General features: G+C 36.9%; 5 protein-coding genes across 9 annotated transcripts in view; 3 read left to right on the top strand and 2 right to left on the bottom strand.

The window, feature by feature from the left end:
* Positions 1–83: 83 nt before the first annotated feature.
* Positions 84–3928, bottom strand: LOC105180487 (uncharacterized). Of its 2 annotated transcripts, none has more exons than XM_019840165.2 (6): positions 3606–3928; positions 3114–3476; positions 2880–3033; positions 2475–2796; positions 1647–2399; positions 84–1561 (listed from the first exon to the last, which is right to left on the bottom strand). In XM_019840165.2, the coding sequence occupies exons 1-6, from the start codon at positions 3726–3728 to the stop codon at positions 1357–1359; spliced, it is 1920 nt and encodes a 639-aa protein (XP_019695724.1). In that variant the 5' UTR covers positions 3729–3928; the 3' UTR covers positions 84–1356. The 2 variants fall into 2 exon arrangements, with proteins under 2 accessions (XP_019695724.1, XP_025155559.1); XM_025299774.1 differs by having other exon boundaries at positions 3114–3406; positions 3606–3687.
* A 257-nt stretch (positions 3929–4185) lies between these two features.
* On the top strand, positions 4186–6464 carry Urod (uroporphyrinogen decarboxylase). 2 transcript variants are annotated; one of them, XM_011136520.3, is made up of 7 exons: positions 4186–4428; positions 4502–4799; positions 4893–5051; positions 5141–5302; positions 5416–5553; positions 5633–5806; positions 5884–6464. In XM_011136520.3, exons 2-7 carry the CDS (start codon positions 4503–4505, stop codon positions 6022–6024), a joined length of 1071 nt encoding a protein of 356 aa, XP_011134822.1. In that variant the 5' UTR covers positions 4186–4428; position 4502; the 3' UTR covers positions 6025–6464. The 2 variants fall into 2 exon arrangements, with proteins under 2 accessions (XP_011134822.1, XP_011134821.1); XM_011136519.3 differs by having other exon boundaries at positions 4187–4799.
* On the bottom strand, positions 6101–9669 carry l(2)41Ab (lethal (2) 41Ab). The gene is made up of 8 exons (XM_011136518.3): positions 9362–9669; positions 8635–9257; positions 8212–8455; positions 7689–8099; positions 7081–7602; positions 6694–6984; positions 6450–6608; positions 6101–6354 (listed from the first exon to the last, which is right to left on the bottom strand). The coding sequence occupies exons 1-8, from the start codon at positions 9593–9595 to the stop codon at positions 6127–6129; spliced, it is 2712 nt and encodes a 903-aa protein (XP_011134820.2). The 5' UTR covers positions 9596–9669; the 3' UTR covers positions 6101–6126.
* Positions 9670–9892: 223 nt separating this feature from the next.
* Positions 9893–12522, top strand: LOC105180462 (protein TAPT1 homolog). Of its 3 annotated transcripts, none has more exons than XM_011136517.3 (8): positions 9893–9962; positions 10154–10395; positions 10520–10674; positions 10791–10888; positions 10968–11299; positions 11397–11494; positions 11566–11781; positions 11890–12522. In XM_011136517.3, exons 2-8 carry the CDS (start codon positions 10218–10220, stop codon positions 12490–12492), a joined length of 1680 nt encoding a protein of 559 aa, XP_011134819.1. In that variant the 5' UTR covers positions 9893–9962; positions 10154–10217; the 3' UTR covers positions 12493–12522. The 3 variants fall into 3 exon arrangements, with proteins under 3 accessions (XP_011134819.1, XP_011134818.1, XP_011134817.1); XM_011136516.3 differs by having other exon boundaries at positions 10073–10395; XM_011136515.3 differs by having other exon boundaries at positions 9958–10395.
* Positions 12523–12986: 464 nt separating this feature from the next.
* for (cGMP-dependent protein kinase for) overlaps positions 12987–14308 on the top strand; it is a 38840-nt gene continuing 37518 nt past the window's right edge. Inside the window, exon 1 of the mRNA XM_025299771.1 lies at positions 12987–13809. Coding sequence (XP_025155556.1) covers positions 13235–13809 — 575 coding nt within the window. The 5' untranslated portion in view covers positions 12987–13234. The remainder of the gene's footprint in view (positions 13810–14308) is intronic.

Genomic DNA, 14308 nt, shown 5'->3' with positions numbered 1-14308 from the left:
GCTCTATTTTAAGAGCGTTGCACACGAAAATATATCAATTCCGATGTAAAAATAACCAGAACAAAGCGTTTTTGCGCCGTGTATTCCTTTGTTGCTCCGACATCAATGTCAGGCGTTGAGCGTGCCTCTCGGAAACACGAAAAATCTCATTTGCAATCGTTTGTCGTTCAATCGACGAATAAACGCCCACCCCGGCCGAGTATCCGCTCATTCATCGTGTCCTGTCGAAGTCAGTCTCTGTTGTTTATATTTGAAACAACGAACTCGTTTCTCGCCTCGAATAGAATACATATCAATGCATCATACGCGATAAACCGCAGAGGGTCGCGACAAGTGTTTCGCGGACTGCGTTGATTGGTATTTCGCACTGCTCTCGACGCGATCGACTTGCAAATGCGCCAATAACGTCGCGTCGTAGAGACGCGCTATTCGATTCTGCTGGCGAAATTCGCGCGACAGGTTAAAATGTCGCGCGTTCCAGAAACTCCGTCCCGAGAAAATAAATATTTTGGCGATACGTACCATACGCGCGTGGCTGACTATATATAGCAGATAAATATGTAGAATAAGTTGAAGTGCGTATATACACAAACCCGACGCCAAATACGCATCACGTCTGAAGTTAGACGATACCATGACTCAGATCGTCGTGACGCGCTGTTCGACGATGATTCGACAATCGAGGGTTTCGCGCAAAAATGAAAAAGATCTAGTTGAGCTTCAGACTCGAAGTCACGTTTAGCACCGAATGCGTAGCGCATTGCAATCTCCGATGAATGTAATTACAAATACACATATACAAATAGACCACAGGTAGAGCTTCACAAAAATATATATTTTTTAGAATTTTCGATGAAAATATATGGCGTTATATATTAATAATGTACATTATACTCTTTTCACGTTAAAATTATACTATTAAACAGGTCACTTGGACGTCGTTTTTATCACTAATGATAATTTGTCATGGCTTGTTGTGCACATGTTTTCCATTTCACAAAATAAAACTGTATCAACTCTATTTCTATCTCCTAGTCTCTTAGAACAAATGAGATTCAAAATGAAAATTACGATAAACAAGTTATTAAAATGCGACAAATCTCACATTATACTGCATAACAAATTTTGTTTCCGCAACGCAATGCAAGCATTGAAATTTAATTATAAAAAACAAATAACACACAATCACAAACGCACATTGAATATTTTTGTACATTTGCATATTTTTGCATTTTCGAATATCTGTTAATTTCTCCTATCGTTATACTATCATGTAAAAAATACCCTAGGATAGAGATCGTAAGGGAAATATGATGGAAATAATACTATAATAATACTATAATAACTAACATCACACTACTTCCTTTTGAAGAAACTGCGTTCTTCTAGAACCTGCTCCATCTTTTGTTTAAGAAGACGCAAAGTTTTATCAATGTTCTCTCCAAATTTTTCTATCATATCATGTATACTTGCATCAATCTCAAGTTCGAGTTCGGAGGCTTTGCGAACTTTAGGTAAATATGTATTCGAAGTCTTCCGTAATTTCTCCCGTCCATTAGACCTGCACGGATATTACATGATTATTTATATTAATAATTAAATTTAACAGACAATGTTTGTTTCTTAACCTCGTACAAAACTGGTACCTTTTGAACAGCCAATCCGCACTTTTCATTTGATGATGGTCTTGCTCCACTGGTTCGTCCTTAAATAAATTTTTATGACTTTTACCCAATTTTGGTACATGGTCTTTCTTTTTAATTTTGGGTGGTATGTTCTTGTTTCTAACTGGTTTATCAGTATTAGAGACTTTTTTGGCAAAATCGTTTGATCTGGAATAGTTATTTGGCATTGGTTCTTTTATCTTGGTTTTATTTGTAGTAATTTTTCCATTATCTGATGTAATTTTTGTGTTTTCCCTAGTCTCATCAAAACTATGGTTCAGTGTTTCATCTATACACTGACCTATTATGGTAGGGTATGAATAATCATTTGTTATTTTATCACAACATATTTTAGCATCAGCTGTCTGAGTATCCTTTTCCTCAAACATTTTTTGCAACACTGAATCATCAGCTCTTTTTGTTTGCTTCTTTTTATCATTTGTCTTTGTATCTTGTTCCTTATTTGCTTTGCCATTGAATTTCATTGATGTATTTTTCAAATAACAATATTTCTCATAGTTACTTAAAAGCTGGCTCTTTGCAGTTAATTGTTTTAGAAATTCGTTATCTTCAGGTAACATACTTTTCAAGTAGCACACTTGTTCATTTAATTTATATCCCATTTTACTATACTTACTATGTATATTTAACATTATGTTGCTTATTTTCTTTACTAAATCAATGAGAAGTGAATGAGAGGTATGATGTATCTTGTCAATAGCATTTTGTAAAAATCTAAAATATATAACATAATTTTGACATATAATAATATATATGATAAAATGTGTATATCTTATTAGCAATACTTACTGCACAATAGCAAAAGCATTCATATTTTTAGTATTATTATTAAATGATATTAAAGTTTCATAAAATGCTTTTGTATTATTTATGACATCTAGGGTCTTGTTTATCTCATTTTTCAACAGGCTATTGCTGTTATAAATATCGTTACTCAATAATGATAATACATTTAAGAATATTTCAAGATGATCCAATAGGTATGTATTATTGTTGAAATTATTCATTTTATTAGAATAATTAATACTTTTTAAAAGCTGCTTAGCACGATCTTCGTTAAGTTTATTTTTCATTACAATATGTGCTTTGATTTCACTTAGTGTTATATTCACTAAACATAAAGAATTTGATTAAATAACAGAAACTATAGAACATATAAGTAAAATGTTAGCAAAAGTCTAATTTTAAACTTACCTTCTTTGAAAGTATTAATAATACTACGACATTCAGTTAGACCATTTTTAATTTCATCCGTATTCCTATTAATTTGCCAAATACCGCAAGAAAGATAACCAATAAGACAAAAAGTTATACAGACAAGTAACATATGAATTAACATCATGTCTCCCTGCATATGATCAGATTATTTTAGATTTAATACTCTGTCATTTTAACATAATAAATAGATTTTAACATAATAAATAGTACCTTGATATCATTTTCTGATTGGTTTTCTGATGAATTCTGATGAATGATTTTATCAAACATATCCTTAGATCTATATCTATTGTAATTTAAACGAGTTGATGAAACATTTTTATTTAAAACACCTGTATTATTTTTTGTTATATTATTTTGTAATTGAAAGTAACGAATGACTTTGTCAATCATGTACTCAGGTTCAGATATTGTGTTATTTTCATTAGTTAAAAGAATTTTGTTAAGAGCATCTGTATCATTTTCTGTTATGACAGATATATCATTGGATGTGTCGTCTGAATCTGTATATTCACATAATATTTCAATGCCATTATTTGGTACTTGTATCACCTGAGTCTTGTTAATTAAATCCTTTAAAAATTAAAATATTTTGACATTTCGTTCACATTGACTTCTTATTATAATAACTTATTACAATTTATGCCTGGTATTAAAATATCCTAAATATACTACTATTATATATTAAATTGCATAATTCACCTCTTGCAATTCTGGTAACTGATTAGTTTCATTATCACAGGTTTGTTCAGTGCTCCTGTTTATTAGGACCCAACTCTTCTCACTTGCGTTCTCGTTCAATTCTTCTGTATTTACGTTATCCATTGTTTATCTTGTAAAACAGCTCCAACAATTCCTTGTTGAACAATATAACCAAGTAATCCAATGGAGGAAAGAAACGCTAAATTTGCAAATTGATATCTACGATTATATTCACTGTTTGACCCACGATTTGTTAATGTTTCGACTGAATTTCTTGGTTAGCAGGTAAAAATACGCACCAATCAGAAAGAAAAGAGAGTGAGAGAGAGAGAGAGGGGGGCGAGGGAGAGAGAGAGAAAAGAGAGAGAGAGAGAAAAAGTGGAGAGAGAGAAGGTAGAGTGCACATGAGGGCTGCGTTCTGAAATTCACTGTCAGTACTAAAAATATATAATTTGTGTCACGTATATTATAGATTTTCGGTACTGCTAGCGAATATCGGAATGCAGCTATGATATGTACTAATAAACCGACGAGACTGATATATACATATATATAGTAATATTTGCATTTAAACTTTTAAAAAATAAACTTTTCTATTGAATCTCGAACATTGTGTATTAGACATTCATGTAGTGTGAACGTGCTCTTATTTTTCAACTTTATTCACTTTCTGTCTTAAAGGCCCTCTTATACTAGAGATGGTCAATGTCAAAAAAATAATTGGCGTAAAAATAATTGCTCTTCAGTTTTACAGCAATATCTCTATTTTCGAGTTGCGAGCAGTTGCTGTGAAGAGAAAAATTCAAGGGTCGATATAAAAACGGTGCTAAGAGATTATAAAATACAAGTTAAAATTTAAAAAGAAACAGCAAAGTGAATTGTCTTCGGTGCTTCAGGATGACAGAGCATAAGTTTCCACAATTGAAAAATGATCGCATACTTAGGGCAGCACGCGGAGAGCCCGTTGACAGGGTTCCTGTTTGGGTTATGAGACAAGCTGGCAGATATCTTCCGGAATTTCAAGAAGTGAGAGCTCGACATGATTTTTTCACTGTTTGTCAAACTTCAGCATTAGCATCTCAGGTGACCTTGCAGCCAATATTGCGTTTTGATCTGGATGCTAGTATAATTTTCTCAGATATTCTGGTGATCCCTCAAGCGATGGGCCTGAAGGTTGAAATGGTAGCGGGTATAGTGAGTATTTTCTTTGAATCATAAAGTATATTGGTCAATAAACAATATATATTCATTATTATCTATTCTCTATAAATAAAAAGTATTTGTTAGGGTCCGGTTTTGCCTCAGCCTTTAATCAATCCAAGTGACTTGGCAAGACTTGTGCGGCCAAATGTAGAAGAAGCTTTAAAATATGTTGGAGATGCTATAACATTGACTAGACATAAACTGGATGGGAAAGTACCATTGATAGGATTCAGTGGAGCACCTGTAAGTATCTTTGTGTTGTTCTATATTATTAAGAAACCTAAATATTAAGAACTTAAGTATCAAGAAACTTAAGTATTTATTTATTCTAGTGGACCCTGATGGGTTACATGATTCAAGGAGGTGGTAGTTCTACAATGGCAAAGGCAAGATCATGGTTGTATAAATATCCAGAAGATTCTCATAAATTACTACAGATGATTACAGATGTAATTGTGGATTATTTAATAATGCAAGTAAAAGCTGGTGCTCAGGTACAATTAGAAATATATTTTAATAAAAATATTAGATTTCTCTCACAATTCTTTCTTTTCAATTGCACGTATTAAAGTATGGAAAAAGGACAACATTATATTATCTTTTCAAGTTACTGCAAGTATTTGAAAGTAATGGAGACTATTTAGATGATACTTTGTTTACAAATTATTCCTTCAAATATCTCAAACAAATTAGCAAACGTGTACGAGAACAGTTAAAAAAAGAAAATATCCCAGAAGTACCCATGGTAAGTTATCTATCTTATCTGTAAGTAATAAGTTATCCAAGGCAAATCAAGTTATTGAACAAACTGCATTTGTTTTTAGATTGTTTTTCCGAAAGGTGCAACCATGAAGTCTTTGGAAATTCTTGCAAAAGATCAAAGTTATGAAGTTATAGGCTTAGATTGGACCATAGATCCTGCGGAAGCTAGAAAATGTCTTGGACCTAATGTTACATTACAAGGTAACATGGATCCTTGTGCAATGTACTCATCACAGGTAAATTACATTTGTACAAAATACAAAGATATTTACAAATTATCAAATACATTAAATATGTCTGATATTGCATTTAGGATGAAATTGTTGATCGTGCACAGAAAATGGTGGTAAAATTTGGTAAAGATCGATATATTGCCAATTTGGGGCATGGTATTTTACCAGACACTCCCATTCCATCTATGCAAGCTTTTATTAAAGGTGTACATACTGCGTAAGCATATTCTTTACAGTCATAAACATGCATACATTATATATTTGTTAAATAATTATCATTATATTAAATTGTTTATCTCTCTGTTAACACATTTAACGGAATTTTATAATATTTCCAATGTCAGAAGTATCTTTTTGATATTATTTTTCAATAAAGGGAAGTCTTGACTAGTTCGTTCCATTATATGTTTTAAGTAATCATGAAGGATCTGTTCATTTTGGAATTCTTCATTCAATGCTGTTTCACTCTTGAACAGCATCTTGTATCGGCCATTTTTGATATCTTGGAGCATTTTAGCTTTCCGTTGTTTAAAAACCAATGCTTGTAAATTCTGCAGATAACCAAAGGTTTTACGATAAGTAGTAATTCTACATAATAATATGAAATGTTAAGAAAATTAAGAATCTGTAATAATACGTGACATACATGATATTTAATAGCTTCCGTTTGTATAATTTCCTGATCCACATTTGGAACAATGTCTTCTATTGCTTTTAACGTTGCACGTGATTCGTTGCACTTTTCTATTATATTTTTTATTTGATCCTCTAACTCTTGTATTCTATTTTCAATTTTTCTGATGTCCTGCAATAAATAATTAATCGCAGAAAGTTACATCGGGGAAAAACAATTTATTTCCGATTTGACGTAAGTGTTGAAATGTACGAACCTTCATGATTTGTTTAATTTTCAACTTTTGATCAGCCAGGCGTTTACGGAATATAACTTTTTGATTATGTTGGCCTTTTGGATCTTTTTTAAATTTATCCATAACTTTGTCTAACATAATATCTCGGCGTGAGATACAAAATTCCATGTCATGTATCAATTTTTCTTGTGCTCTACGCAAATGCGACAGACGCATTTCCATTTTATGAATTTCACTTTTCATTACTGCAATGTCTCCGCCGCTATTACGTTCGTCCCTCAAGCTTTTTATAGTTTCTTGCATTAATTGCATCTGAAAAATAGATAATTAAAACTTGTAAGTTTGCAACCAATATTTCTATGTCATTATGTGAAGTTATATCCATTTATTTCACATACAGATATATACCTTTTTCTCCCATGATAAGCTTTCTCGTTGCACTGCATCTAAATTACTCCTTAAAAGTGTCTTTTCCTCGTGTAAATGCTTGAGATCACCTTGCATTTGTATTAAATTCATTTCTGCATCTTCTAAGGATTGTACACCCTCGTTTCTTGTGATAAAATTCTTGTTCTCTAGTTCCTCTTTCAGACCTTTTTGAATAACTAACTGTGCATTCATTTGTACCAATCTTTGTTGTAACAAATTCATTATTTTCTCCATATTCGAGTCTTCTTTATGGAGCATTTCCAAGGCATGTTCTATCTTCAAATTTTTCTGCTCCATTATCATTATTTCTTTATTAAGAAGATTGACTTCCTGTAGTTGTAAATCTCTCTGTTGACTCAATGTGATCATGTGTCCTTCCTGGCGGATCCAATATTGTTGTGCTTTCTGATTATTCTGTTGTGTCTCCGCAATATTTTTTTCCAAGCTGATTATCTTTAAATCAACAGGATTAATTTCTTCGCCGCCTGTATGCGATAACATCTGTAAAGAAGAATAAATAAAATAGAATTATAACAGAGATATAAGCATTATCTTTTGTTGGATTTCTTATGTCATATATATGTTACTTCTTCGATAGTTTTATTCAGAGTGACGTTTTTGACTTGCTTCCTTTCAATTGCTACTTCATGTTTCTTGATTTCTTTCTGAATTTCATCTATCTCTCTGCCTCTTGCAGCATTATTTTGCAAAAGTTCTTCAAACTCCAACTTCTCCTGAGGGATAGTCGAATTGAGTTGTTCCAAATCCAATAATTTCCTTCCATATGAGTTTTCAGCTTCTACTAGCAACAATTCTTGTTCTTGCATTGATTCTTTAGAATCTAATAATAATTTATTCAAATATCGCGCTGTTTTGTCATGTGTTATTTTTTCTACCAGTCTGCTATATATTACATTCTCCAAAGTGTTGTGTTTATTTAAAAATTTAGTGAATTCTTTATCAATTCCTTCCTCTTCATTTAATAAACATTGCCATTCCTTAAATATAAAGTTAGTGTTGTATTTGAATGGTCGAATAACTTGATAGAGAAGAAAAAAGTTTTCTATGAAAAATATGAACTATATACATATGTAAAATTATTATACATACACCGCTAATTAAATCATATTCATATTGTTCACGTTCACTAAATTTTCCTAATTTTACTAATTCAGATTGCAAGTTGTCAAGTTTGTCATTTTCTATTGTCATTAGTTTCAGATTAGTTTGTATGTTGTCTTCTATTCGTACGTGCAACGAAGTCAAAGTCTCGTTATTCTCTGCTTCTTTAGAAGTGTCTTTCTTCAATTTCTCTATTTCCGCACGTAACATATTGAAAGAGTCGCATATTTTCCTAGAAAGATTATTTTTTTTAGATTTTAGTTCTTACCCAGCAAAATTTTTTATTGGATTAATTATTTTCTAATAAGATACAATTTCATTTTTTATCTGTGTTTTCTCTGATCATAGTATTATCTTTATATTTTTTCGCTTTATAGCTTTGTTTAAACCTCTAAAAACCATATTACATACTCGCGTTCTGCATTTATTTGTTCATAAACTTTATTTCGCTTAGTAATATTCAGTATAACAGAATTCCAAGCATTGCATAAATTTGCATGTTGTTTGTGCAATGCTTCCAAGTCGGTATTAACATCGGTGATCATCTGATTTGTTTCAATCTTTTCTTTATTTTTAAGCTGTAATTGTATATCCAAATTAGCTATCTCAGTTTTAATTCTCCATACTTCTTCCATGAGTTTAAATATTATACAGTCTTTTTGTTGTTTCCGAGCAATTAGTTCTTGCTGAATTGTCTTATCCTTCTTTGACACTTGTTTGGAAATAGTCAAACTATTTTCTAGCTCAGTTTGCCACTCTGAGAATTTTGCTTGCAAAGCTGTAAGTTGTTCTAATTCATAAACAAGGCTCTCCATTTTCTTTTTCTCATTGAATAATTTGGCATGAGTGGCCTTATGAAGACTCTTTGTATCCTTCACATGTGCATCTTTCTCTTCACGCAGTGAAATGATGTTCCCTATCATACTTTGATATTTCTCAATTGACATTTGCTGCTTTGCTATTTCTTGTTGAGCATAATACAACTGTAAACCTGCGGCTTCACGTTCTTTCTCAACAAGTTTTATCTGACCTTCCTGAAATATTTGCGATATTGATATGTAAAGAATATCAGTGTATTCCGCGCGCTTTTATATTTTGTAAATTCAATTATAAATGCAAAGAAAAACCGGGTACTTACAAGTTCTAATATTTCATCATTCAACTTCTTGTCAACACGGGTAAGGTGTTCTCGCAGGGCATCTTGAAATTTCTTCATCAAAGAATCATCTGGATCCAAAACATTTGGCACCTGCATGGGTTTTGCGTCTATCCATAATTTTTTTGTAAGTTTAGTTTCCGATTGTTCGATATTAGCATTAAATAAATCATCACGAGATGAAATTAAATCATTGTTTGTAATTGACATATTCATCGTGGAATACGATATTTACGACGTGTTAAGTGCCAAAAAGGAAAGATCTTCGATAAATCTTGTGCAATAATTACAATTTTTATAAAAAAACAGTTTTCTATCCTAAAATAAACATGTTTTGCAATAAATCACTCTGCGTCAGATTGTTGTTGATTCAAACTAACACCGTAGCTAAGGAAGTCATATGATAAATCTCCGCGTCACTGTTAGATGGCACCAGCTGGGCTATACCGCTCTAAGTTTTATTTTTATTGCATAAATATACACACAGATAGCCATCAGAGAGAGAGAGAGAGAGAGAGAGTGAGTGAGTGAGTGAGTAACGTACAACTTCCTTGCGAATGCAGTTCACAAGAACAAACTTCAGGTGAGAAAAACGTTTCTTGAGCGCATTTTGTCGCTGATAGACTTGTTATCGTCATAATTCTCATCGTCACTCTTGACACACCTCATTTCGCTGCTGGTTTGTTATGACAGTTTACACGTCATGCTGTGTCGCGCTAGGATTTGATAGACGAGCTAATGAAAAGATATACGATCGTAATTGCGAGGTTACAGAGTTCGTGTAGAATGACGAAGTGTTACGTTAATATTCATTGAGATTTACCGAGCGACGCACAGCATGCGCGCTGAGGATGAGAATATGGAGCAAAATTGCCCGGAGAAGAAGACCATAAGATTCCGCGGTACTGGCAAGTCCAAGAGTCACGTTTCGTCTAATAATAAACGGGTAGAAAATGTCGAATCTCCGCACTGTAGAGAACAGTTATCGGAGTCGCATGATTTGGAAAAGAAACAAGGTATACTTCATGTATTTCTACGGAGCATTCTGTGAAAATCTGAACTTTAGAAATAATTATTAAAGTAAATAACATTACATCTGCTTCTATATAGTTTAATGTCGAATATATCTTATTTTTCCAGGTGTGTCCTTGATGCAATTTTTAAGAACAGAATTAACAAGAGGCTATCAGCTGGAACACGATGAAGAAAGATTCTCTGCCAGGAGGGAGAAGATTTATTCATTTTTACAAATACCCAAAGAAGTAGAAGAGTTTATGGTTTATGGTTTCCTTCAGGTATAATTAAATACTAGAGTGTTGTCTGTCATAGAAGTAAATTGACATGTGATAGCGATTATATATTTCTGAAATACTTTAGCATTAACTGTTGTATATTATTTTTGTTTCCATAGTGCGCAGATTCTTTTCTTTTTGTATATACATTTCTACCATTGAGATTTGCAATGGCTCTATGGGCAGTGATTACAAGGCCATTACAACATTGTTTAAGGTAAATATCTATTTATTAATATTTAATTTCTTAAATATTTACTTATTTAAGGATTCTTCTTGATATATCTTGTTTATAGGAGTGGAAAGTTTCGTGGTGCAAAAAATACAGGAAAGTATTTAAGTCCTGCAGAAGTATGTGATTTATTAAAAGGAGTTGTAGTGGTAGGTTGCTGGGCAGCCACCTGGAAAGTAGATACCTCCATGATGTATCATTTAGTTAAAAGTCAATCGGTTATAAAATTGTACATTTTCTACAATATGTTAGAAGTAGGAGATCGTCTTTTCAGTGCTTTCGGTCAAGATACTATAGATGCTCTGCTTTGGACTGCCACAGAACCACGTTCACGTTCATCCCGTAGGCAACATTTAGGTACACTGCCACATCTCTTATTCGCTGTTGTCTATGTGTGTATCCTTTGAATAATTTGTGCAACGATGCATGATTCGACTCGAGGTAGATCCACATAATATATGTATATACATGCCTTACATGCATTTCTATAAAGTATTGCATAGTATACTGGTCTTATTCCAAGCTACAACTCTGAATGTGGCAATCAACAGCAGTAATAAAGCTCTCCTCACAATCATGATGTCCAATAATGTGAGTGTACTGTGAGAAGAAGTGACCTCCTTTTCCCATGTAGAGCACCTCACCTAAATTATCACTTTCAGTTTGTAGAACTAAAGGGTTCGGTCTTCAAGAAATTCGACAAGAACAACTTATTCCAATTATCTTGCTCGGACGTCAGAGAGAGGTTTCACTTGACTATGCTACTGCTTGCAGTGAGTTTGCAAACAATGAAAGAGTATGCGTGGCATAGCGATCGTCTCGCTGTTCTGCTACCCGATTGCGCGTTGGTTTTGTTCGCCGAAGTCCTCGTCGATTGGGTTTGTATTATAACAGAAAAAAATACATATGACAAAGAATAATATATTGATATAAATGTTATTTATTCAAAAGTCTTTGTCATCAATGACATTTGTATTTTTGCAAAGGTGAAACATGCGTTCATCACACGTTTCAACGAGTTACGTTCTACTGTCTACCGAGACTACACGGTGAGTCTCGCGTACGATATGGCGCAAACTCGTAAGGAGACTGCGTTTTCGGACCCCTCGGATCTGGTTGCACGACGAATGGGCTTCATACCTCTACCGCTGGGCGTTGCTATGGCACGTGTTCTGTGCACAACTGTGACACCATCTGCGAGACCGGCGAATCTGATACTTTTGCTATTAGCTTACTTCGTACTGGTAGCTCTTCGCATATTGAACAGTATAATCATTCTTGGCAGAGCGTGCGACCTGATGTCTTCGCGCACGCGTCCTGAGAAGGACACAAACTCGAAACCTCCATCTCTAACGAAACGCGCCAACAGCGTCGACATGAAGAAACCAAATCTCGGCACGGCGATCTTCTCGAACAGTGCCGTTAGTTTGAATAATGTCTGCTTAAATGAGGCATTTCTGCAGGAGGAGGAGGCCGCGGCTGCAACAGTGGCGCAGAAAAGCGAAAAGCACGCGTGTAATGCGAACGATCTCACGACCGTGACGAAAACTGTGCTAAGGACAGGAAGCGAGCCTCTTCTCCCGCAATGACGAAACTTAATAGTACAATTGAAACGTAACAGTTTTCTATTTATGAATTGTACATATTTTCCGTTGTACATGTACACATGTGCATACATCAGTTTTGTGCGTATCGATCGTGTTATCTCGCAGTAATATTTACCAATAACGTTTCTATGTACATGTGTATAAAGGGTTAAAATAAATTTGGTTACTATTTATTCGTACATTTCGTCGTTGGTGCAAATTTGTTTACAGATCCTCAGTTATAACGCGTGTGCGAGATTCTGTCAAGCACGCCGAGAAAGCACGAGATCTCGCAACGATTTCTTTCCTTACGTTCCTACCTTACCGACGAACGAGCGACAGAGAACCCGGTCCGGTCCGGATCGAGCCAAGTCGAGCGCCACGACACGTCAACAATGGTAACTATCGACTACCGGCGTGGTGGCGCGCGTAACCCTCGCCCCCCCTCGTCGTCCACTCACACTGTCTCACTCTCTCTCTCTCTCTTCCTCGCTGTTTCCATCCTCCTCTCGTAACGTTCGGTCCCGTTCGCCGTCTCACTCGTGGCCGACAAGCGCGGGACGTCACGGAGGCGGTGGAGGACGTCGGTCCTCCGCTCTTCGGGAGCGCGAATCACGCGAATCCGCAATAGTAACGACCGACGACGTCCTCGTCCAGAGTGCCCTGGCCGCGCAGCTGCTCCGTCGCGACGCGCATGGGTCATTTTCCTCGCACTTGTCGACGCGTACCGGTTGAAGCAAGTTGAATGGACGAGGGTACGAAATACCGAGTGCCGATCGGCGACGCCTGCGTGTCTATGCGCGTGTGCTTCGACTCGCTGTGCTTCTCGTCGACGCAGCAGCAGCTCGCCGACGAGGAGGACGCCGACGCCGCCGTAGCCGCAGCCGCCGCCGCCGCCACCGCCACCGCCGCCGCCGCCACCACCTCGCCGCAGCTGCCGACGACGGTCGTCGCGGCCGTCGCCGCTGTTACCACCGCTGTCAGCAGCATAGCCAGCACCACCGTGCCGCAGGTTGCTGTGCCGCACGTCGGCTTCGGAGGAGGTGTCCCGCTCGCCAGCATGAGCACCCTCAGGGAACTGCAGGAGCTGCTGCGTGTCAAGGACGAGCGGATCGTCGAGCTCGAGACGGCGCTCTGTCGTCGCGACGCCGAGATCCAGGAGCTGCGGAGCCACCTCGACAAGTTCCTCAGCGTGCTGCCGTTCAAGTCGCCGTTGACACCGACGAAGCCGCGGCCGCGCAAGCAACGTGCCCAGGGTATCTCCGCGGAGCCGCCGTTGCAGGAGCTCGCGCCCCTCCGGCTGGTCGACAAGAGCGACAGGTTGGTATTGTCTACCTATTTATCCGCGTACGTGGTCTTACGTAGGCTTACAGGTACGCGTAAGCGTTTCCCATGTTCTTCTCCTCGCCTCGCTCGTCGAAGGTGGTCGTCGCACTTCGACGCAGCTCTCGCCTCTGCCACGTTCAATCGGGTATTTTTAACGCGGCGAGACGCGGCACGCGGCACGGCACGGCAGTGCCGGCTCGCTGCACTGTCGCGACGGTGACACCACTCTCTTCGTTCTCCCTTCGTCTGTCTGTCTGTCTTCCCGCCTATCCGTCTCTCGCATTTGGCACACTCGACACTCGCGACTCGCGAGAAATTACACGCACCGTCGCAGCGGACGCTTGCGAATGAATTAAAGCCGATGACGAGCGCATCTGCATAAGCGGAGAAGCGCGCATTCGCACCTTCCGCAACGTTGATTCGCGCGATCTTTAATTAGATCCTCGCGACGAAGCCGAGGATCCTCGACAGATGCGGGGGGGGGGGGATTTCG

The sequence above is a fragment of the Harpegnathos saltator genome, unplaced genomic scaffold (assembly GCF_003227715.2).
Source record: "Harpegnathos saltator strain DR-91 unplaced genomic scaffold, Hsal_v8.6 scaffold293, whole genome shotgun sequence".
NCBI lineage: Eukaryota > Metazoa > Arthropoda > Insecta > Hymenoptera > Formicidae > Harpegnathos > Harpegnathos saltator.
Note: the sequence above shows the minus strand (reverse complement) of the source record. Positions and strands in the feature narration are given on the sequence as shown.